Source organism: Urocitellus parryii, chromosome 6, assembly GCF_045843805.1.
Source record: "Urocitellus parryii isolate mUroPar1 chromosome 6, mUroPar1.hap1, whole genome shotgun sequence".
Taxonomy (NCBI): Eukaryota; Metazoa; Chordata; class Mammalia; order Rodentia; family Sciuridae; genus Urocitellus; species Urocitellus parryii.
The window spans coordinates 32,148,781-32,174,289 of record NC_135536.1 but is presented as its reverse complement, the minus strand read 5'-3'; the positions used below and the strand labels follow the sequence as shown (position 1 = coordinate 32,174,289).

At 40.9% G+C, this 25,509-nt stretch overlaps 1 protein-coding gene and 1 pseudogene across 1 annotated transcript; both read left to right on the top strand.

Moving 5' to 3' along the window:
• The first annotated feature begins 143 nt into the window (after positions 1 to 143).
• Or10g3 (olfactory receptor family 10 subfamily G member 3) lies at positions 144 to 1,085 on the top strand. Its single transcript, XM_026414228.1, has one exon. The coding sequence runs from the start codon at positions 144 to 146 to the stop codon at positions 1,083 to 1,085; it is 942 nt and encodes a 313-aa protein (XP_026270013.1).
• Positions 1,086 to 22,361: 21,276 nt separating this feature from the next.
• Positions 22,362 to 23,259, top strand: LOC144255480 (mitochondrial nicotinamide adenine dinucleotide transporter SLC25A51-like; annotated as a pseudogene).
• The last annotated feature ends 2,250 nt before the right edge of the window (positions 23,260 to 25,509 follow it).

Here is a 25,509-nt window from a genome sequence, read left to right as displayed (position 1 = left end):
GCCATCTCTCTACAGAACAGAGGAACTTCTCTGCTACTGCCCCAAATCTCTATTATCTTTTTCTCTAGTTTCTCTTCACTTCCCTCTCACCTCTGTGCTAACTCCTGTTTTGTCCATTCTCTAGGAAAAGATTGCTTCAGGAGATGCAAAGAGTCAACCACACACTGTTGACTGAGTTCATCCTGACAGGAATTCCCTACCCACCCAGACTAAGGACACTCCTTTTTGTGTTCTTTTTGTTAATCTACATCCTGACTCAGCTGGGGAACCTCCTTATTCTGGTCACCGTCTGGACAGACCCACAGCTCCATGCCCGCCCCATGTATATCTTCCTTGGTGTCCTCTCCCTCATCGACATGGGCATCTCCTCCATCATTGTCCCTCGCCTCATGATGAATTTCACGTCAGCCATCAAACCCATCCTGTTCGCTGGCTGTGTGGCTCAACTTTATTTCTATCACTTTCTGGGAAGCACCCAGTGCTTCCTCTACACCTTGATGGCCTACGACAGGTACCTGGCCATATGCCGGCCCTTGCGCTACCCTGTGCTCATGACTGCTAAGCTCAGTACCTTGCTTGCCTCTGGGGCTTGGGTGGCCGGTTCCATTCATGGGGCTCTCCAGGCCATTCTAACCTTCCGCCTGCCCTATTGTGGTCCCAACCGGGTGGATTACTTCTTCTGTGACATTCCTGCCGTTCTGAGGCTGGCCTGTGCTGATACCACAGTCAACGAGCTGGTGACCTTTGTGGACATTGGGGTGGTGGTTGCCAGCTGTTTCTCTCTGATCCTCCTCTCCTACATTCAGATCATCAGGGCCATCCTCAGAATCCGTACAGCTGATGGGCGCCGCCGGGCCTTCTCAACCTGTGGGGCCCATGTAACTGTGGTCACCGTGTACTACGTGCCCTGTGCCTTCATCTACCTGAGGCCTGGGACCAATAGTCCCCTGGATGGGGCAGCTGCTCTGTTCCCCACGGCCATCACCCCTTTCCTCAACCCCCTCATCTACACTCTGCGGAACCAAGAGGTGAAGCTAGCCCTGAAGAGAATGATAGGAGGCCCGAGAACCAAGAGCAAGGTTTGAAATGGTCTATCTCCCCTGGGAAAATCTCCAGAGGAAGAAATTATTCTAATGTTTAGGTTTAGTGAGTGCCGAGGTCCAGCCCCAGTGCGGGGAGTGGGGTTCCAGGGGTCCTGAAGGAAGAGTGGCCTTGGCGAAAGAAGAGTTGGGACCATAGGTTGCAAGTTACAGCAGCCTCCAGAAGAAATCTCTGCTGCCCCTGGAGGGACCTTTATTTTTATACCTTTTTTACAGGTGTTTTTTCAGGTAGTTAATGGATAGCTTCAAAGCCGGAAACTTTTTTGATTTACATCATTTTCAAGAGTTACAGTCTTTTCTGACATACATTGATTACATCAGATATTGAGTACATTGTTCAAAATATTTTTTTCTGAAACCTTAGCCAATCATAATTAAGCTTTTAGGTTTTCACCTCAATCACTAGGTGCTAGGCGACACGACTAGACTACATGACTCCTGACCTATTATTCACTTCTAACTTTAAAGCATACCTATAATTATTTCATTAACCTTTAACTTTAAAGCATACTTATGATTAATGGTAAGCTTTCTTACTTCTAAACTAAAATCCCAGTAAAACACACTTAAAGTAGTGAAAGTCTATTATTTAAAAGCCTAGTACTCTGAAGTGCCTCTAAAATACATCTATGTTAATTTTACATTATTCTATTTTTAATTTCTAAGGTAATTTTCTTTTTTCATATGACCTATTAACTGCTTTCTTAAAGAACTTCCTTGATCCTTGGTCAAAGCACACCAATTCTTATGTCTTTGTAATCTGTAACTAAAGGGCAAGCTTACGCTTCAACCCATTTGTCATTTATATTAACTGTGTGTTTTCCATTTTCATCGTAAGTTTCTGCGTAAAGCAAAGGGGGGTCTTTTGTTTGGGGGAATGGATTTTTATTAGCCTCTTGTCCTCGAGGGGGATACCATAAGCTACATATGGTGGTCCTTGCACTGTTGGCACAGCAGTTGTTTTTCTGTAGCTAGGCTGTTGTACAGGTTGTGGCTTTAGGATTGGGTTGGGAGGGGGGGGAGCTAGTGTAAATTGTTAACTGTGGGATAAATATTTCTTGTTGTTGGGGCTTGAGGAATAACCCTATTGTTTGTATTCTGAAAGACATTGAAACACACCTCATAGCATGTCTCAATTGTATCCTTAATCTCATTCTGGGAATATTCCTGCAATCTGGCAATACGTACTTTTATTATTGATTGACATATGCCCCGTTATTCATATCACGAGTATCACAAACAAAACACTTAACATTCCCCATGGTTCCGGTTTCCAGCATCCCACATGCTGTGACCATGTCAGACATCAGGTGCAGGAAGTGAGGATTCACCAAGTGAGATTTTATCTTCTTGCTTTTTGTCTTTTCTGTGGTCATATTATATCCATACAATAAGATCAAACACAGTTTGCGGTAAAATACAACTTCCTGGAAGTTCTTTGGTGCCCCCTCCAGATAAACAGCTCCCTGCTGCTACAAGAGTAGAGAGTGAGACTAAAGCCATCCAGAAGACAACAAAAGATGGCATACCTAAACAACCAGAAGACTGGCATACTGAATGCATCCAATGGGTTTTAAACTCCACCCACAATGGTTGTTCAAGCTCCCTTAGGATAAACTATAATCCTCTTGATGGGGAGTGTTCTTCCATTCTGTTTCAGTTGGATTTATACCTTAGGAGCAAGTGCTAGGCAACGAACTAAAGATGTCATGAGATGTGCATCTTTTATCCCCCACCCCCACCCTGGTACTGGGGATTGAACCCAGGCACACTCTATCACTGAGCCACACTTCCAGTCTATTTTTAATTTTTCATTTTAAGGCAAGGTCTCACTAAGTTGCCCACGCTAGCCTGGAACTTGCAATCCTCCTGCCTCAGCCTCTTGAGTCATTGGGATTATAGGTGGGCTGCTGTGTGCATCTTAATAGGTCTGACTTTGGAGACTTCCTGAGGACACCATGGATGTATGAAGAGAGACTAACATGCTGTTTTAGTCAGCTTTCCATCACTGGGACCAAAATACCTGATATGTATGTAAGAAATAATTTAAAAATTAATTAATTTTAAAAAAATACCTGATAAGAACAACTTGGAGAAGGAAAAATTTATTTGGGGCTCACAGTTTCAGAGGTTCAGTCTATGATCAGTCTGTTCTTTTTTAAAAAATATTTTTATAGTTGTAGATGAACACAGTATCTTCACTTTTATTTATTTATTTTTATGTAGTGCTGAGGATCAAACCCAGGGCCTCACGCTTGTGAGGCAAGTACTCTACCACTGAGCTACAACCCCAGCCCTATGGTCAGATCAGTCTGTTCTCTTTCTCTGGGCCTGAGGTTATGGCAGGACATCATGGCAGAAGGGCATATCAGAGGAAAGCTGCTCAGCCCATGGCAACCACGAAACAGAGAGAGAAAAAGGAACCAGGCACTGGGGCTGGGGTTGGGGCTCAGTGGTAGAGTGTTTGTCTAGCATGCACGAGGTACTGGGCTTGATCCTCAGCACCACATAAATGTAAAATAAAAATATTGTGTCCACCTAAAACTAAAAAATAAATGTTTTTTTTTTTTTAAAAAAAAAGGAGCTAGGCACAAGCGATGAATTCCAAAGGCACATCCCCAGTGACCTATTTTCTCCAGCCACACCCCACCTGCCTGCAGTTATCACCCAGTGCAGTGGTCCTTTCAAATTATTAATCCATTGACTAAACTAATCCACTGATTAGGTTATAACCATAAGCTTTCAGGGGACACCTCATATCCAAATCATAGCACACACTTACTCTTTCTTGCCTGCTAAAGGAATAAGCTTTCTCTTAAACTGGTGCTTTCACAAACCAAACCAAATTAATCAATCCAAAAGAAAAATGCAATGAAGTCCACTCAAATGTTTCAATAATAAATTCCCCACACAATAAAAAGTAAATCTCAATATGAAATTTTTCATTAAAATAAAATAGAGAAATTAATCAGGGTGCCAGAATAATTTATACAAATTAGTATTCCATATCAATTTATATGTGTCAGGTTGATGAGCTTTCATGAGTTGATCAGGACCTAAGAAAGGTCCTGGGGAAATTTTGTGCAATAGTTCTGGTTCCAATCCAAGAGCATCCCCAGTTCTGTCCTATTCCACTTCTGCCTCATTCTTAAGCTTTTTAAATTGGATAGTTACCGTAATGAAACCGTGTTATCTATAAAGCAAAGTCAGGGAAGGCAGCTAGTCGATTCTGGTCATGTGAATGTTCAGCCCTTAGGGATTAACATGTTCACCTAATAGATGGGAGAGACAGAAAACTAACCATTCTCCCTTAAATGAAACTGACCCACACAATTTCTTAGTACTTTGTTCAGAGAACAGACAATACACTAAGTAACAAATTCCTTAAACTATTATGTGGGGAGCTGCCACACAGGAGAGAGCATGGACCCTTAACCTCGAGGGAGGGAAGTGTGAAAACAGGTGGATCTCACCTCCGCTGATCAGGGGAATGAAGCTCTGGGAGTGGGCATCTGGACTACACTCCCCTGAAACCCAATCCCTTGCCTCATTGGGTGTCTTCCCCTCAATATATAGGGCTTCAGACGTGTGTGTGTGTGTGTGTGTGTGTGTGTGTGTGTGTCTCTCTCTCTCTCTCTCTCTCTCTCTCTCTCTCTCTCTCTCTCGTCTACCTTTCTTGCTTCCCCTGTGGGGGCTGGGGCCAAGAAGACTCTCTGAACCCCAAGAAAAAGGTATTTTCTCTGTCTCTGTGTAATTATTCAGTGCCAACCCAATTCATCTATAGTGATCCTGACTGATTTAGTTTAGTGTTGCAGCACTATAATATTGTTTATCAAATGCTTAATCTTTCAAAATATTTAACATATAAAATGGTCAAATAATTAATTATAAAAATAAGCTTACAGGCTGGGGATATAGCTCAGTAGTAGAGCATTTGCCCAAAACTTCAGGCCCTGGATTTGATCCCCAAAATCCTCCCCCAAACCCCAACTCACCCCTGCACACACACACACACACACACACACACACACAAATAAATAAATAAATAAATAAATAAATAAATAAATAAATAAATAAATCTGTATTTCTGAGCCAAAAAAGAAACTTCCAAATTGTATTGTAGTTCTTTTTTTTCCCCAGGTAATGAGGATTGAACCCAGGAATGCTTAACCACTGAGTTACATCCTCAGCCCTGTTTTATTTTTATTTTAAGATAGGGTCTCACTAAGTTGCTGAGGCTGGTTTTGAATTTGTGATCTTCCTGTTTCAGTCTCCTGAGATGCCTGGATTACAGGCATGCACCACCACACCCTTCATCTATTATAGTTCTTATTCCCTTTTCAGAGTGGTTAGCATAATTGTGATTATAACTGATACCTTAACAATGAAATAACATTAAAACAATCTGTAGGTGTATAATAAAAATACAGACAAAATGGAACAAATCTGTAGCAAACATTTGTTTTACAAGTACATCAGTGGTAGAACACTTACCAAGCATACACAAGACCCTGGGTTTAATCCTAGCTCAATGTGTGGGCCTGTGGGGCAGGGGAATTATACATTGGGCACACAGTAATAGCAATTAGGCTTCCCCCACTCATGAAATTTAGGCCTTAAGCTGTAGGCAGTTCAAATAAGAGCACAAACTATAAAGTTATTTCTTCTTTCTCATATGCCATTATTAAATTTATGTTAAGTTTTAAAATTTCAAAAAAAAGTGACAAATCATCTTTTTTAGTGGCAGAGAGCTTATCTAGCATACATGAGGCTCTCGGTTCAATTCCCAACATGAAAAAAAAAATCACAAATTTTGTTTCATTAAGATGATGACCACTTTTTTTTATTTTTTGTAGTTGTAGATGGACAACATACCTTTATTTTATTTGTTTATTTTTATGTGGTGCTGAGGATGGAACTCAGTGCCTCACATGTGCTAGGCAAGTCCTCTGCCACTGAGCTACAGCCCCAGCCCAAGATGATAACTACTTTTAATCCTTTACTTACAAATATTGTATTTAAAAAAAGAAATATTTTATAATATACCTTGATTCATTTATTCAACAAATACTTGTATGATTATCGTGTGTTTGGTGCTATGTTTGGCAATGGGGAGTACAGTGATAAATGAAGAAGGACAGCTTGCTGATATCAAGTGCATTATCTATGAGAAAAGAGAAACAATTCATAAGTAATGAACAGAAAGATAATGGATAACAACACATGCTATGAAGAAAAAAAAATAAGAGCCAGATGAAGTGGCACACTCTTATAATCACAGCCGCTCCAAAGGCTGAGGCAGGAGAATTTCAAGTTCAAAGTCAGCCTCAGCAACTTAGTGAGGCCCTAAGCAACTCAGTGAGACCCTGACTAAATAAAATACAAAGAAGGGCTGAGGATGTGGTTCAGTGTGGTTAAGTGCCCCTGAGTATAATCCACAGTGCTAAAAAAAAAAAGAAAGAAAGAAAAAAAGAAAAGAATGATATTTTCAGCAACAAAAAACTGAAAATATAATTTTTTAAACTGAGAGTTTATTGAGTTTACATTCAGCCAAAAGGTAATGCTATGATCAGGCAGGGTCCCATCACAGTTTTGCTCCCAATGCTAGGACTTGAACCCAGGGTCTCATCTTGAGACAGGGACACATTCACTTGCCCACACTGGCCTCAAAGTTGTGATCCTCCTGCCTCAGCCACCTCCCAGGTAGCTGTAATTACAGGCATGTGCCACTGTGCCCAGCTATCTGCAGTTCTCTTGACTGCGTCCCCTCTATGTTGGTCACATCCTAAATCTTGTAGTCAAATGACTCTAGTACTTTTAGACTCCATATATGCATAAGATGTCCCCCAGGGACTCTATTTTATAACAACAGAGAAATATTCTTGTCACAGGCTGAGGCATCAGCCATGATAAATTATCCCATGATGTCTGGGATTTTGTTTTAGTCAGCTTTTTCTTCATTGTGACTGAAAGACCCAATAAAATCCAGCATGGTGGTACACAGCTGTAACCCCAGCAACTTGGGAGGCTAAGGAAGGAGGATTGCAGTTTCGAGGCCAGCTTTACAACTTAGCAAGGAGGCCCTAAGCAACTTAGTGAGACACTGACTCAAAATAAAAAATAAAGGACTGGGGATGTAGCTCAGTAGTAGAGTGTCCCTGAGTTAAATTCCCAATATAATAACAATAATAATACCCTGACAAGAACAACATAACAGGAAGAAATGTTTATTTTGGCTCACGGTTTCAGAGGTCTCAGTTTATAGACAGGCAACGTCATAGCTCTGGGCCTGAGATAGGCAGAACATCGTGGTAGAGGGCATGGAAGAGAAAAGCAACTCCGAATATGGCAATCAGAAAGCAGAAAGAAAGTTCCACTCACCAGGGACAAAATTTAAACCACAAAGGAATGCCCCTCCCCAGATACCTCCTTCAGCCACACCCTACCTGCCTACCCAGTTACCACCCAGTTAATCCCTATCAGTGGATTAACAGACTAACTGTGGGGCTGAAGATGTGGCTCAGTGGCAGAGTGTTTGCCTAGCACATGTGAGGCACTGGGTTCAATTCCCAGCACCACATATAAATAAATGAACAAAATAAAGGTTCATACACCTAAAAAATATTTTTTAAAAAAAACAGACTGACTAGGTAACATTAATCATTTTACCTAAGAAAATTCTTGCATTATCTCACACATGAGCTTTTGGGAGGACACCTCATATCTAAACCATAACAGATTTGTTTTAAAATAATCCAGTGATGCTGGGCACAGTAGCACAAGCCTATAATCCCAGAGGCTCGGGAGTCTGAGACAGGAGGATCCTGAGTTCAAAGCCAGCCTCAGCAATGAGGAGGCACTAAGCAACTCAGTGAGACCCTGTCTCTAAATAAAATACAAAAAAGGGGGACTGGGAATATGGCTCAGTGGCCAAGTGCCCCCTGGCTTCAATCCCTAAACCCAAAAAATAAAAAATAATAAAATAAAATAATCCAGTGATTAGGTGCCGGATACAATTTCACACCCATAATGTTACTGTTCAAAAAACAAAATAAAAAGCCTGGGCTGGGGGTATAGCTTAGTGTAGAGTACTTGCCTAGCATGCTCAAGTCCCTCAGTCCAATACCCAGCACTGGAAAAAAAAAAAGTCAGAAAATAACATGCTCTGGCTAGGATGTAAAAATTTGTGAAAACGTGTACACTATTGGTCTATGATGAAAATGTACAATGGTGCAGCCATTATGGAAAACAGTATGATGGTTCCTCAAAAATTGAAAATAGAATTGCAATATGATCTGTTAACTTATTCCTATGTATATACCCAAATAATTGAAAGCAGAGTCTTCAAAAATAATTGTACATCCCACTCATACTTTGCTGGTGGGACTGCAAATTGGTGCAACCACTCTGGAAAGTAGTATGGAGATTCCTCAGAAAAGGAATGGAACCACCTTTTGACTCAATTATCCCACTCCTTGATTTATACCCAAAGGAATTTAAATCAGCATACTACAGTGATGCAGCCACATCAATGTTCATAACAGTTCAATTCACAGTATCTGAACTATGGAACCAACCAAGGTGTCCTTCAACCAGATGAATGGATAAAGAAAATGTGGCACATATACACAATGGAATATTACTCAGCCATAAAGTAGAATGAAATTATAGCATTTGCCAGTAAATGGAGTGAGACTATCATACTAAGTGAAATAAGCCAATCCCAAAAAACCAAAGGCTGAATATTCTCTCTGATATTCGGATGCTGACTCACAATTGGTGGGAGGGGAGAATGTTCAGGGGATTGGAGGGTGGGGAGGTGGTGAAGGCATTCCTGCACCCAATGTTTAACAAGGTCACAGTGTAGGGGGGAGGATGCTGAGGCAGGGCTGCACCATCTGGAAACCGGAACCATTAGGAATGTTAAGTGTTTTGTTTATGATACTCATAATATGGATAATAGGGCATACATCAATCAATAATAAAAGTATGTATTACCTGAGATTGCAGGAAAATTCCCAGAATGAGACTAAGGATACAATTAAGACATACCTTAAGGTGTGCTTCAATATCGCTCAGGATACAAACAATGGTGTTATTCCTCAAGCCTAAGCAACAAGAAATGTTTATCCCATGGTTAATGATTTACACTAAGCCCCCCCTCCTTCTAAATCCACAACCTGAACAACAGCCTAGCTACAGAAAAACAATAGCTGTGCCAACAGTGCAAGGACCACCGTATATAGCTTACTTAATTAAAGGAAGATTATGGTATCCCCCTTGAGGACAAGAAGCTAATAAAAATACATCCCCCCACCAACAGACCCTCCTTTGCCTTACGCAGGAATTTAAGGTGAAAATGGGAAACACATAGTTAATATTAATGGCAAATGAGTTGAGGTGCAGAGCCTGCCCTCTAGTTAAAGAATACAAAGACATAATACTTGGTGTACTTTGACCAAGGATCAAAGAAACTCTTTAAGAAAGCAGTTAAATAGGTCACATGAAAAAAGGAAATTACCTTGGAAATTAAAAATAAAATGATGTAAAATTAACATAAATATATTTTAGAGGCACTTCAGAGTAGTAGGCTTTTAAGTAATAGTCTTTCACTATGTTAAGTGTGTTTTATTGGAACTTCAGTTTAGAAGTAAGCAAGCTTACCAATAATCATAGGTATGTTTTAAAGTTAAAGGTTAATGAAATAATTATAGTTATGCTTTAAAGTTAAAAGTTAATAATAGATCAGGAGGCATGTAGTCGAGTTGCGTTGTCTAGCACCTAGTGATTAAGGTAAGAATGTGAAAGCTTAATCATGATTGGCAAGGTTATAGAAAAATATTTTAAACAATGTACTCAATATCTTAGGTAATCAATGTACGTCAGAAAAGATTGTAACTTGTGAAAATGATGTAAATCAAAGAAGTTTCGGGCTTTGAGGCTACCTGAAAAAACACATGTAAAAAAAGCTATAAAAATAGAGGCCCCTCTAGGAGCAGCAGATTCATCTGGAGGCTGCTTGTAACTTGCAACCTGTCATCCCGTCTCTTCTTCTTTCGCCTATGTCACTCATCCTTCAGGACCCCTGGATCCCTGCTGGGGCTGGACTCGGGCAGGGAAGTGGAAGGAAGAGAGAGGGAATGGAAATGGGAAAAACAGTACAATAAATCGAACATAATTTTTCTATGTTCATATACAAATACATAACCAGTGGAATTCCACATCATATACAACCACAAAAATGGGAAGTTACACTCCATATGTCTATGATATATCAAAATACATTCTACTGTCATGTGTAACTAAAAAGAAGAAATAAAAAATTAAAATAATAATAATAACTTTACATCCATGATCATAACAGTATTATTTACATGATCACAACAGCCAAAAGGTGGAAGCATCATAAGTGCAGACAAATGAATAGATAAACAAAATATACTATATACATATATTTTAATCAAGGATTATCTTTCCTCATATAGAAAAGAAATTACCAACCAGACTTGGTGATGCATGCCTGTAATCTCAGCCTCTTGGGAGGCTGAAGCAGGAGGATCCTGAGTTTAAAGCCAGCCTCCACTATTTAGCAAGGACCTAAGCAACTTAGCAAGATCCTATCTAAAAAAAAAAAAACTTAAAAAGTGCTGGGGATGTGGCAATTACCAGCCGCATGTGGTGGTAATGCCTGTAATTCCAGCACCTTGGGAGGCTGAGGCAGAAGGATCACTAGGAAACTTAATGAGACTCTATCTCAAAATTAAAAAAGTTTTCAAAAGAGGCTGGGGATGTAGCTCAATGGTAGAGCACACCTGGGTTCAACCCCCAATACTTTGAAAAAAGAAGAAAAAAAAAGTAACTGACACTTAAAGGACAAAAGAAAGTGAGCCAAACTAACAGCAGAGACTATCTTTCTCAGCCTGAAACTTGAAAGTGAACTCATACGTCCTGTAATACAATGTTTAATTCTAGGTGTCGACTTGACTGGGTGATGGGTCTACCCAGATAGCTAAAAAGCATTACAACTAGATAAAGTCTGTAAAAATGTTTCCAGAAGAGATTGGCCAAGCCTGGGGGATTCTGATGCCAATTAGAATCAGTGGACTGAGTAAGGAAAATCCACCCTCACCTAATATGGGAATTTGCTATCCAAATAGTTGAAAATCCAGAGAGAACAAAAAGACAGAAGAAGAATGAAGTCTCCTTCTCTCTGTTTCTGAGATGATACATGGTACATCCATCCATCATCTTCTGTCCTTTAGAAGCAACTGTGGCCCTCAGATTCCAGAACTTGTACCAGAAGTCCCTGGGATTCTCAGACCACCATCCTGAGACTGCAATTTACTTCAACAGCTCCCTTGGTTCCCAGGCCTTCCAATTTGGACAGTGCTACACCACAAGTTTCTCTGGTTCCCAAGTTGCCAACTGAATATCATCAATCTTAGCCTCCCTGATCTCATGGGCCAATTCTAGAGCACTTGCCTCCCATGCAAGAGCCCCTGGGGTTGACCCTAACACTAAAAAATCAAACACATTCAAGGTAAAAATGATAGAATAAAATTGAAAATATTGCACGGATGTAGAAAAGAATTGATTCTAAAAGCTGAAAACTTGGAGGAGCCAGGCTTGGTGGGACATGCCTGTAATCCCAGCAGCACTGAAGGTTCAGGCAGAAAGATCTTGAGTTTAAAGCCTAATTTAGTGAGGCCCAAAGCAACTCAGCAAGACCCTGTCTCTAAATTATATATATATATATATATATATATATATATATATATATATATATATATACACACACACACACACAACACATACATACACATGGCTAAGATGTGACTCAGTGGTTAAGCACCCCTAGGTTCAATCCCTAGTTAAAAAAAAAAAAAAAAAAACTTTTGGAGGAGATAAAATACAGAGTAGTCAGTGTGTCAGACAGATTCCCACCTCTCCTGCCTTTCCTGTCACTTCCAGGATAGAATTGCTGTGATGTGGGAAATGTTTCTGGCACAAGGAGGATGCTCAGTAGATGTAGTTGTTGTTTTTCCTGATCCCTTTGGATAAAGCGTAAGTATCTCATGATAACCAGTAGAATAAAATGAATTAGAGAATTTGCTTTTGTAAGCTTTATGGTAATTGTACCCTCTGGTTTGACTTTCCTTGTTCTCTTTTAGTAATCATGTTGATCAGTTGGGTGATGCCTCTGCAGATGATTGCACAAATATTCACAGCCCTGAAGAAAATAGGCCATACCAAAAAGACAATGGAGCAAATCTATTTCCCTTTGAAAGATGGCAAAGGCTGCTCTCTGGAAGGGAAACCAAGCACTGTCCATGCTGGTTTTACACTAAGTTTGTGGCAACAAGACATTCACATGGGAAACAGTATGGAGTTGGGAGATATAAAACTAGACTTTGTGGAGCTGGAGGTGGAATTCAGTGATAGAGCATATGCTAAGCATGGGTAAGACCCTGGGTTCCATCCTCAACACCAAACAAAACAAAACAGAAACCAAAAACTAGATCTCAGCCAAGCACAGTGGTACACACCTGTAATCCCAGCTGCAGCAAGAGAATCACAAGATCAAGGCCAGCCTCGGCAATTTAGTGAGACCCTAAACAAATTAGCAAGACACTGTCTCAATTAAAATAAAAAAAATTGTAAAGGAACTGGGGTTGTAGCTCAGTGGTAAAGAGCCCCTGGGTTCAATCCCCAGTATAATGTTTCCATATTTGGATTGGATGCAAAAATAAATTTATTTTAAAATAAATTTATTTAAAAATAAATAAATAAATGACATCAATATAAAAATAATATTTAAATCTTGAAACAATGTACAGTGAGAAGGAACAAGTGTTAAATGCATCACAATCAAACACTTTGGAGGAGTGCCTCCTGAATGTTACATCTTTCACCCTTTTCCTATTGCAGCAACTTAACAGCCTGCATTGCAGATTTTCTCACTAATTAGGGCTTCTCTCTGTGGTAATTTTGCATTTCTACCACCAGGTGGAGATGTCCCCTGCCTTTTGTCAAAAGCAAAAAGGTTCTCAAGAAATTGGAGAATGGGGGAGGGATTGGGTTATTCTGTTCTGCTAGTTATATACATACATAAGCCCTTGCCTTCATGCCCAGAAGTGAAAAAAATTTGGAGGGTGAGCTTAAGAGGTCAGCCAGTGGCTGCCTCTTCTCCCTTTTTGTTTTTTCAGTGGTTTGGTTTCCATGGGAATCAGTGTTTGAGTAGCAACTCTGAATCCATTTTGTCCCTCCAGGCTTGGGGCTGAGCCCAGAGACAAGCTGTGAGGAACTGTGATGAGAGTTGTGATGGGTGGGAAGAGGGAGAGAATTGGTAACTTTGGATAGCAAGAGTTGCCTACAGCTACAGGAGGAGTGGTGGGGTGGAATGCACAGAGAAATGTGAAAGGCAGTCAATGCTTTTTAATTCAAATAAGATTTGGGAGACTTAAATTTTAAAATCAAATTTAAAATCTCTTCCATCAAAAGTACTTGCCTTCTCTCTACAGATCTTTTCAGCACACACTCTGGGCCCTACACTACCAGGTTCTCTCTATGCCTTTTCCAGAAACATCAAAAGATGAGTTAAAACCGACCTGGATTCTCCTGATGTGTCCTCCTGTTTTAAAAGCCCTTTGGAGGGGCTAGAGATGTGGCTCAAGCGGTAGCGCGCTCGCCTGGCATGCGTGCGGCCCGGGTTCGATCCTCAGCACCACATACCAACAAAGATGTTGTGTCCGGCCGAGAACTAAAAAAAATAAATAAATATTAAAAATTCTCTCTCTCCCCTCTCTCACTCTCTTTAAAAAAAAAAAAAAAAAAAAAAGCCCTTTGGAGCAAGAGAAGAGAACTCTTCTGCATCATATTCCCCCAGACATGGCATAGTACCCAACATTCAGTAAACTCGCAGTAAAATAAGATAACCTTGACTAATATTACTTTGTTCCAGTTTAAGATAAGACAAACTCAGGAAAAAGAACACTTTTTCCCCCCATCATTAAAATCTTGAGGATGAGGGGGCTGGGGATATAGCTCAGTTGGTACAGTACTTGCCTCTCATGCACAAGGCCATAGGTTCAATCCCCAGAACTGAAAAAAAAAAAAAAATCTTGAGGATGAGCCCAGTAGCACATGCCTATAATCACAGTGACTCCAGAGGCTGAGGCAGGAGGATCAGAGGCTGAGGCAGGAGGATCAGAGGCTGAGGCAGGAGGATCAGAGGCTGAGGCAGGAGGATCCTGAGTTCAAAGCCAGCCTTAGCAAAAGCAAGACACCAAGCAAGTGTCAGTGAGACCCTGTCTCTAAATAAAATACAAAAAATAGGGCTTAGTGTCGGAGTGCCCCTGAGTTCAATCCCCAGTACCCCCAAAAAACAAAAAAAAAAAAAAAAAAAAAAAAACTTGAGGATGTGAATGTCTTCATTCACTTATTGATTCTTGACTAGGGAGTGTTATTTTTGTTCTGCTTAAATCAGATGTTTTTCATATTTCATTACTAACGGGCCCCATTTTTAGGAGCATTTGCATTTCGGTTTGGGCCCATATTCTGTATCTATTCACAAATAGCAGATGATCTACAAATAAACTTTGAGATAGAATCAAGTATCATCTCTTAATCCCTTACCAACCAGCCCCACCCTTTCTCCTCACTTTCTCTTCTATTACCTTGTTTAATTATCACTCTGTCATTCCTGAATTTCTTTGCTTGCATTTGTATTTTATCACCTCCTGCAAACGACAGACGACAAGCTCCTTTCTGCCTCGATCCCTAAGCCTTCTCTAAATTTTATAGTCTAAATGATTAATATGTTTTTATTTTCTGGTGGGTACTGGGTATTGAACTCAGGGGCACTCAACTACTGAGCCACATCCCCAGCCCTATTTTATATTTTATTTAGAGACCGAGTTGCTTAGCACCTTGCTTTTTGCTGAGGCTGGCTTTGAACTCAGGATCCTCCTGCCTCAGCCTCCCAAACCTGTAGGATTGCAGGAGTGCACCACAGCACCCAACTTAAATGTTCAAAATTTTTAAGAATTTTTTTCATTTGTTAATAAAACATTTATTTTATTTATTTATATGTGGTGCTGAGCCACAACCCCAGCCCCTAAATGTTCAGATTTTAATAGCTGGTACCTCAATGGATTTTTATAAAAGAAAATGTTAAGTGAAGAGCCTTATGTAGGGCTTTTTCAAAGAAGCAGCCCATTAACAGCTTACCTGTTTCAGCTCTCTTACCAGATTAATGTTCCTTCAAGAGGGGTCTGCTTTTATTCTCTTTGCATATGACATCTAGCATGGTGCCTTTGTATGTAGTAACTAATCATTCATTTGTTTTATGAAAAGATGGATGGATAGTTTACTGCAAATGAACGAGATTCCTCCCCATCCATAATTGTCTGGAACATGTTCTCTCCAGCCCATTTTTAGGTCAGTCATTCATCATCTATTGCCTGGGTTTGGGATTTCCAATTCATTTGTTTCCATTGTTTGTCTTCCCAATTCATTTATTTATTTGTTGGTTGGTTTATTTTAAGTACTAAGAATTGAACTCTGGACCTTGCACATTCTGGGCAAGTGCTCTTCCCACTGAATTACATTCCCAGCCCCACTCCCCTCAACTTTTTTTCCAAAATTGGGGGTGAGGGTGGGGAGGTGTGATTAAACCGGGGTGCTTAGTCACTGAACCACATCCCCAGTTCTTTGAGACAGGGTTTCACTAAGTTGCTTAGGGGTTCATTAAATTTCTGAAGCTGGCTTTGAACTTGCAATTCTCCTGCCTCAGGCTCCCACATCACTGGGTTTACAGGCATGTTCCATTGAGATTGGCCCTCTTTTGTTTTTGTTATTTTTATTTTATTTAAGACAGGGTCTCATTTGGAAAGCAGTATGGAGATTTCTTGGAAAGCTGGGAATGGAACCACCATTTGACCCAGCTATTCCCCTTCTCGGTCTATTCCCTAAAGACCTAAAAAGAGCATGCTACAGGGACACTGCTACATCGATGTTCATAGCAGCACAATTCACAATAGCAAGACTGTGGAACCAACCTAGATGCCCTTCAATAGACGAATGGATAAAAAAAATGTGGCATTTATACACAATGGAGTATTACTCTGCATTAAAAAATGACAAAATCATAGAATTTGGAGAGAAATGGATGGCATTAGAGCAGATTATGCTAAGTGAAGTTAGCCAATCCCTAAAAAACAAATGCCAAATGTCTTCTTTGATATAAGGAGAGTAACTAAGAACAGAGTAGGGACGAAGAGCATAAGAAGAAGATTAACATTAAACAGGGATGAGAGGTGGGAGGGAAAGGGAGAGAGAAGGGAAATTGCATGGAAATGGAAGGAGACCCTCAGGGTTATACAAAATTACATACAAGAGGAAGTGAGGGGAAAGGGAAAAATAATACAAGGGGGAGAAATGAATTACAGTAGAGGGGGTAGGGAGAGAAGAGGGGAGGGGAAGGGAGGGGAGGGGGGATAATAGAGGATAGGAAAGACAGCGTAATACGAAAGACACTAGTATGTCAATATGTAAATCAGTGGATGTGTAACTGATGTGATTCTGCAATCCGTATACAGGGTAAAAATGGGAGTTCATAACCCACTTGAATCAAAGTGTGAAATATGATATATCAAGAACTATGTAATGTTTTGAACAACCAACAATAAAAAAAAAAAAAGAAAAAAAAAGACAGGGTCTCCCTATGTTCTTAGCTCAGACTGGCTGACTTCTAATTTGTGATCCATCTGCCTCAACCTCCTGAATAGCAAGGATGACAGGTGTGTGCCACCACACTCCCAGCAGTCTTCCCAGTTCTAATCCATTTTCCACAATTTCAGTAGTTGACCTTTTAAAATACAGTTTGTGGTGCTGGGGATTGAACCCAAAACCTTGTGCATGAGAGGCAAGCACTCTATCAACTAAGCTATATATCCCTAGCCCTTAAAATACAGCTTTGAGGGCTGGGGATGTGGCTCAAGCGGTGGCGCGCTCGCCTGGCATGCGTGCGTCCCGGGTTCGATCCTCAGCACCACATACCAACAAAGATGTTGTGTCTGCCAAAAACTAAAAAAAATGAATATTAAAAATTCTCTCTCTCTCTCTCCTCTCTCACTCTCTCTTTGAAAAAAAAAAATAAAGACAGATTTTAAAAAAAAAAAAAAATACAGCTTTGATTAAAACTTCTGATGGCTCCTTGTCAAGCTCAAATTTCATGTAGGGTGGGTGGTGGATGCTGGAGATAAAACCCCAGAGTTCTCATACATGATGCATGCATTCTGTCACTAAGAGACACTCCAAACCCCTTGGTTTTCTTTTCTTTTCTATTTATTTATTTATGGGGCTTTTTGTGTTGTTGTTGTTGTTTTGAAGGTGGGGGTACTAGGGATTGAACTCAGGGCATTCGACTACTGTGGCAGTTGGCCACATCCCAGCTCTATTTTGTATTTTATTTAGAGACAGGGTCTTACTGAGTGCTTAACGCCTCACTTTTGCTAAGGCTGGCTTTGAACTTGGGATCCTCCTGACTCAGCCTCCAGAGCCACTGGGATTACTGGCGTGCACCACTGCGCCCAGCTCTTTTTATTTTTTGAGAACAGATCCAGCTATGTTGCCCAAACTGGCCTTGAACTTGGAATCCTCCTGCCTCAGCCTCCTAAATAGTGAGACACAGACCCCAGCTTGCCACAGACCCCAGCTTCAATGTTTTGTTTTGTTTTCTTGATATTGGGGACTGAACCCTGGGTTGCTTTACTACCTGTCTATATCTCCAGCCCTTTTTGTTTGTTTTTTATTTTGACAGGTTCTCATGAAGTTGCTGAAGCTGGCCTCAAACTTGTGATCCTCCTGCCTCAACCTTTTCAGTCACTAGGATTACAGGTGTGCACCACAGCACTCAGTCAAGTTTCTTTCTTCCTTTCTTCCTTCCTTCCTTTCTTTCTTTCTTTCTTTATTTCTTTCTTTCGCTGGGATTGAACCCAGGGTCTTGCGTATGCTAGGCAAACACTCTACTAACTGAGCTATATCCCCAGCCCCCAAATTTCTTAATATAGCATAAATGTTCTTTTACAATTTAGCCCCAACCTTCCTTTCAAACTTTCTTTCCCCATTCATTTCTACATCATACAGAAATCCTTGCTCTCTATGATTTCATATTTGCAGTTTTCTTGGCCTAGGATATCTTTATCTTGTTTCTTCATTCCTCTAAATCGTATCATACCTCACAACACACACACACACACACACACACACACAGTTATATAATACATCACATTCATTTTATATGTGATCTCTCTGAAAATTCTTCCTCAAATCAAACAAGTAGTGTCAATTCTCCCTTCTTCACAGAGAAGAACTTTATGCATACTTCTATGACAACTTTTCAAATTGTTTTATATTCTTTTGTTCAACATTGCTCCTCTTCTCAGGAACAGACAGGACTCTTCTCAGGAACAGACAGTAACCATAGACTCTGGAGATTTTATATATATATATATATATATATATATATATATATATATATATATATATGATGTCAATGGACCTTTATTTTATTTATTTATATGTGGTGCTGAGAATCAAACCCAGTGCTTCGCAAATACTAGGCAAGCAGGCGCTCTACCCCTGAGCCACCTCTCCAGACCTCTCTTGTCCTCTTTTACCATAAGCATGAATGTGATTCTATGTTAAGTGGCATCTATTTTTTTTTAATTCTATCTTCCCCATTAAATGCAGGCACAGTGAGTAAAATATAAAATGCATTTGATAAATGTTGAATATGAAACTAATTGGAAGATCTAGCTAGGTGCTTATGTCCCAAAAGAAAGGATTTCTCTGGTCTGGGCTTGGAGTTAAATCCTAAGGTGATTCTGCCATCTGGAGACAGAGAATCATGAACCTTTAAGCTGATTTGATTTCTGACTGAACTTACTTTTGGAGGTCACAGAGATCAGCAAGCCTGAGAGGGTTGCTGATGGACTTTAATACTTTAATTCAATTTAATACAAGTTGGAATTTTTAATATGCAACTTAACTACAGTTGCCATCTGCAAAAGAGAGAAACAGCTGGGTGAGGTAGGGCATACCTGTAATCTCAGCTACTCAGGAGGCTGATGCAGGATAATCACAAATTCTGGGCCAACCTGGGCAATTACAAGACCCTGTCTCAAAAATAAAATAAAATATAGGGACTGGAAGTGTTCAGTGGTAGAGTGCTTGCCTGGTGTGCAGGAGGCTTTGGGTTTAATCCCCAGCACAAAAATAAAAATATTTAAAATCAAATTTTTAAGAAAGAGGGGCTGGGTATGTAGCTCTGAGAGGAAGGAAGAAAAGAAGGAGGGAGGGAGGAAAGGAAGGAAGGGAGGAAAGGGGTGAGGAAGAAAGGGTGGAGGATGTAGCTCATTTGCCTAGCAATGCAAAGCCACACTCAAGTTCAATATCTAGTACTGAAGGAAGAGAGGGAGGGAGGGAGGGGAGAAACAATGCAAAGAATGCAGGAATTCTTGCTTTTGCATTTTAATGAATGAGCCCAGAGCACATCTCTCAAGTTCTCTTGTACCTCTCTAATACAAGCATAAATGTGAATCTATATAAAGAAATGCATTTTTTAAAAATTTTACCTGTCTCCTAAATGCAGGCCACCTATATTACCTGACATTCAGCCAAAGAAATGACAATCTATTCCATATTGGAATATGTATTACTTCCTTAGAGATTTTGATCTCAGATGATCTTAGACTCTAGATGAGTTTGATTTTAAGAGATGCACTAAAAAACTGACTGTCAGAGCCTGTCCCAGTGACGCTCACCTTAATCCCAGCGCCCCAGGAGGCTGAGGCAAAAGCCAGGCGCTAAGCAATTCAGTGAGACCTGTCTCTAAATAAAATACAAAATAGGGCTGGGGATTTGGCTCAATGATCCAGTGCCTGTGAGTTCAAAGCCACATCCCCTGGTACAAAAAAAAAAAAAAAAAAAAAAAACCTGACTCCATGGAACTGGGCACAGTGATATACATGCCTGTAATCTTAGCTGGGAGGATGAGGCAGGAGGGTAGCTTGAGCCCAAGAATTTAGTGCCAGCCTAGGCAACATGGCAAGATCCCATTGGAAAGAAAGAAAGGGGGGGGGGAGAGAGAGAAAGAAAGAATGGAGGAAGGGAAGGAAGAAAGCAAAGAAAAGAAGGAATGGACAGAAAAGGGAAGGAGGAAACAGTTCAAGTTGACTATGTAAAGAAGAGCAGGTTTGGGACTGGGGTTGTGGCTCAGTGATAGAGGGCTTGCCTCACATGTATGAGGCGCTGGGTTCAATTCTCAGCACCATATATAAATAAATGAATAAAATAAAAGTCCGTCAACACTAAAAAATATTTTTTAAAAAAAGAGCAGATTAGAAATGGTGGATGTAGGAGGATATGGACATTTGAGGGTAGAGATAAATGTAGATAATTTAAAAATATTCTTTTTTTATATTTATCTTTTAGTTGTAGTTGGACACAATACTTTTATTGTATTTATTTATATGTGGCTCTGAGGATCGAACCCAGGGCCTCCAAAGTGCTAGGTAAGTGCTCTACCACTGAGCCACAACCCCAGCCCCTAGCTTATTTTTTTAATATTTGTTTTTGTAGTTGGACACAATACTTTTATTTCACTTATTTATTTTTTTTGCAGTGCTGAGGATTGAACCCAGGGTCTCGCACATACAAGGCAAGTGCTCTACCGCTGAGCCCTATTTTAATTTTTTATTTGTTCTTTTTCTTTATACATGACAGTAGAATGCTTTTTGATTTTTGGTTTTGAAGGGTACCTGGAATTAAACTCAGGGATACTGACCACTGAGCCACATCCTCAGCCCTACTTTGTAATTTATTTAGAGACAGGGTCTCACCGAGTTGCTTAGCACCTCACTTTTTGCTGATGCTGGCTTTGAACTCGAAATCCACCTGCCTCAGCCTCCTGAGCCACTGGGAATACAGGTGTCAACATTAAGCCCGGTTTAGTAGAATGGTCTTTTTTTGGTTGTTGTTATTGTTTTGACTTATCATACATGGAGTATAACTTCCAATTATTGGATTCTGGCTTTTTTTTTTGGGTGGGGGGTTACTGGGGATTAAGCTCAGGAGCACTCAACCACTCATCCCCAGCCCTTTTTTGCATTTTATTTAGAGACAGGGTCTCAGTGAATTTCTTATCACTTCACTTTTGCTGAGGCTGGCTTTGAACTCATGATCCTCCTGCCTCAATCTCCCAAGTAGCTGGGATTATAGGTGTGCCCCCCCCAGCCCCGCATAACTTCCAATTGTGGTTGTACATGATGTGGAGTTACACTGGTTGTGTATTCATATATGAACATAGGGATTTTATGTCCAATTCATTCCACTGTCTTTCCCATTCCCATGCCTGACCCCCACCTTCCCCCCAACTCTCCCCTGTCCAATATAGTTTGTGGAGAGCCATTCTCACACGTGACTGGGCAACTCCCGGTTTGGGTCTGAGGCGCTCTGGCTAACTGTGTCCGAGCTTTCCCTGCCCCCTCCTGATGAGAGAGCCCCTCGGTATGGGGGTGTGACTGACCACTGACCCCGGGGGGCCAATCACTGACCCTGACCTTGGAGTGCAGCCCCCCTCAACCTTCATTGGATGGAATTCTCCCCTGAATTTCTTGTTCCCCAGTAAAAGGCTACTCCCTGGTGTGCTCTCTCTCTCTCTCTCTCTCTCTCTCCTGCTAGCCCTGAGTAATCCTTGCTGCCCTACCGGGTGGTTCCAAGTGGAAACCAGAGAGGGGAGCCGCCTCAGACCTGGTCATAGAAAAAGGTAACTGAGTCTGTGTGTTTTATTTCGATCTCGCTAGCTAACTTTTATGCCAAGAACCTCATTAATGAAACCAATGCGCTGGTCGCATGGTGGAATAGTTAACCTCCAACCCCACCCTACCCACCCACTCCCATCCCTGTCTGTTGTTAGTGTAAAAGAACTTTTGGAGATTGGTGGAGGTCTGCGGCTGGCCGGCTCACTTGCTGCGGTCCTGCATGCCGGTGGCTCGGGGTGTGGGGCCCGGCAGCCTGCAGCCATGGGAATCCAGTTATCAAAATTGACTCCAGAAGAAAGAACCTGATAAACCAGTAACAACGGAACAAATGGGAAAGTTGCCAAAAAGCTAGCATCCCTCATACCACTGAGGCTCATCTGGTGTTAAAAAAAAAAAAAAAAAAAATCCTTCATGAAGAAGAGAGACCTTAAGCAATATGATGGATTCAGAAGCTCATGAAAAGAGACCACTAATCCTTACATCTTCAAAACAAGACATCTCACCTCACATTACAAATTTGGTGAGATGCAGCATTACTTGTGTGGCTGCTGCGCAGCTTTCCGCAATGTAGCCATCACGTTGTTTCCCATTCGGAAGATCCTTTTTAAGGGCAGCAGCTCTAAGGAATCAAAACCCGGGATGCAGTGCTTCAGTTGAGGAGAGATGGATTTTGAAACTTGTATCGTGGAATCCTTCCGCCATTAATGCAGAAAACCACCACCCTGGCGCTTATGTTTAGTCTGTAGGAGGATTTGTCTTCCCTTCACTAAAAGCACGTCAGTGCCTCAGAGTTTGCAACCTGTGGCGTGGCGGCAGTACTTGCAGGGACAACAGAAGCCATTTTCACTCCATTGGAAAGAGTTCAGACATTGCTTCAAGACCACAAGCATCATGACAAGTTCACAAACACTTATCAGGCTTTCAGGGCACTGAAGTGCCATGGAATTGGAGAGTATTATCGAGGTTTGGTGCCCATTCTGTTCCGTAAAGGATCCAGCAATGTCCTTTTCTTTGGTCTTCGAGGTCCCATTAAGGAGCACCTATTTACTGCAAGGACTCACAGTGCTCATTTGGTCGATGACTTTATCTGTGGAGGTCTACTGGGTGCCATGTTGGGATTCTTGTTTTTTCCAGTTAATGTTGTAAAAACTCGAATACAGTCTCAGACTGGTGGAGAATTTCAGCCTTTCCCCAAGGTTTTCAAAACAATCTGGCTCGAATGGGACAGAAAATTGACACATCTTTTCAGAGGTGCCCATTTGAATTACCATCGGTCTCTCATCTCTTGGGGGATAATCGATGCTACTTATGAGTTCTTGTTAAAGGTTATATGAGAAAAGTCGTTGGTGAAGTGCCATGTATAAACTAAATAGACCTAAGAATGCAGTTTGGTCTTATTCCTAATTGGCTCAAATAAAAGTTGATGTCACTAAGTCCAGGCTGAATGAATTATGAGCAAAGTTAATTTCCTTAAGCCTCAACAACAAAAATAAACAATAAAAAAGTTTCAATAGGGAAAAAAAAAAAAGAACTTTTGGCCTTTAGTATTTTGGAATTGGCTTAAAATAGCTTCTTTTGAATAACAGACTTATTTCTCCCAGGTCTCTGCCACCCCTTTATCTTCCCTTTTCATTCAGACTGCCATCCAACTTTTGGGAAATGTATGGGCACACAAACACTGGTAACATTTGTCCCCTGCCAAAAGATGGGAATAGAATCATTGAACCAGATAGGAAAAAGAAAGGACTAAACCTCACAGACAAAATTCAATCATTAAATCCCTCCCTACTGTGCCTAATTTCTATTCCCAAATCCCCTGATACCCCTCTTCTCACCTGTGCCTACTCCCCATGCCCCAGCAACCCCATACTTAATTGCTATCCATTTACTTCTTTCCTTCTACTTCAAATAGAACCTTCTACCACCAATGGTCACTGCCTCCAGAATTTGTGTCATCTGCTACTTTCCTGGATTGCCTGTTGGGATTCCCTAAAAAGTGTCAAATTCTTTTTTTTTTTTTTTTTTGGTACCAGGGATTGAATTCAGGGGTACTGGACAATTAAGCCACCTCCACAGCCCTATTTTATATTTAATTTAGAGACAGGGTCTCACTGAGTTGTTTAATGCCTTGTAGTTGCTGAGGCTGGCTTTGAACTCCTTCTGCCTCAGCCTCTGGAGCCACTGGGATTACAGACACATGCCACCATGCCCAGCTAAGAATGTGACACTTTTGCCTGATGTGATGGCACATGCCTATAACCCCAGAATCTTGGGAGGCTAAGACAGGAGAATTGTTAAGCAACTCAGTGAGACCCTGTCTCTAAAGAAAATACAAAATACGGCTGTAGATGTGGCTCAGTGTTCGAGTGCTCCTCAGTTCAATCCCTGGTACCCCCCACCCCTCTAAAAAAAGTGTCACATTTCTGTTTACAGAGAGGGCACAACCTTGTTTCTCACATGATGATATAGGGAAGTACCAAATGTCTATTAAGGGATATATATAATTTATTTTTATTGTTTACTGTTAGGAGGATATGTATAATTTGGAAAGGGCTAGTGGTCATGGAAAACCACACACTAATATTGGCTTTCATTTATTGAATGCTTATTACTTGCTCTACATCCAGCATTTTATCTCTATTATTATTATTATTATTATTATTATTATTACTTTTGTGTGTGTGTGCCAGAGATTGAACTCAGGGTCGTACACATACAAAGCACATGCTGCACTTCTAGCCCTTTTTCTACACTTGATATTAGCCAAAAGTGATCCAGCTCCTTTTCTAGTTCTTTTTGTTGTTGTTTACCCAGGAACCCAGGGGCACTTAACTACTGAATCACATGCCCCAACACTTTTGATATTTTATTTTGAGAAAGGATCTCCCTAAGTTGCTTTGGGTCTTGCTAAATTGATGAGGCTAGCTTTGAACTTGTGATCCACCTGCCTCAGCCTCCAGAGTTGCTGGGATTACAGGTGTGTGCCACCACGCATGGCTTTTTTTTTTTTTTTTGTACTAAAGATTTAACTCAGGGACATTTTACCACTGAGCTACATCCCCAGGTCTTTTTAATTTTTAATTTTTTTAACATTTTTTTATTTTTTAGTTTTCGGCGGACACAACATCTTTGTTTGTATGTGGTGCTGAGAATCGAACCCAGGCCACACACATGCCAAGCGAGCGCGCTACCGCTTGAGCCACATCCCCAGCCCATTAATTTTTTATTTTGAGACATGATCTTGCTAAATTGCTGAGGCTGGCCTTGCACTTGTGATCCTCCTATCTAGGCCTACTGAGTCGCTGGGGTTACAGGCATTCACCACAGTGCCAGAGGAGAAAGCATTTTTTAATATTATCATTGGTATTAGGGATTGAACCCAGAGGTGCTTTACCACGGAGTCACATTCCCAACACTTTTTATTTTGAGGCAGGGTCTTGCTAAGTTGCTTAGGGCCTTGCAAAATTGATGAGACTGGTCTTGAAGTTGGAATCCTCCCACCTCAGCTCCAGAGTCTCTATGAGATTGCAGGCATGTCATGCCTGGCCTAATTCTTAAAACAAGGGCTGGGGATATAGCTCAGT

What these genes read in the sequence shown, in the direction of transcription:
- Or10g3 (XM_026414228.1), top strand. Translation starts at nt 144, where the DNA reads ATGCAAAGAGTCAACCACACACTGTTGACTGAGTTCATCCTGACAGGA.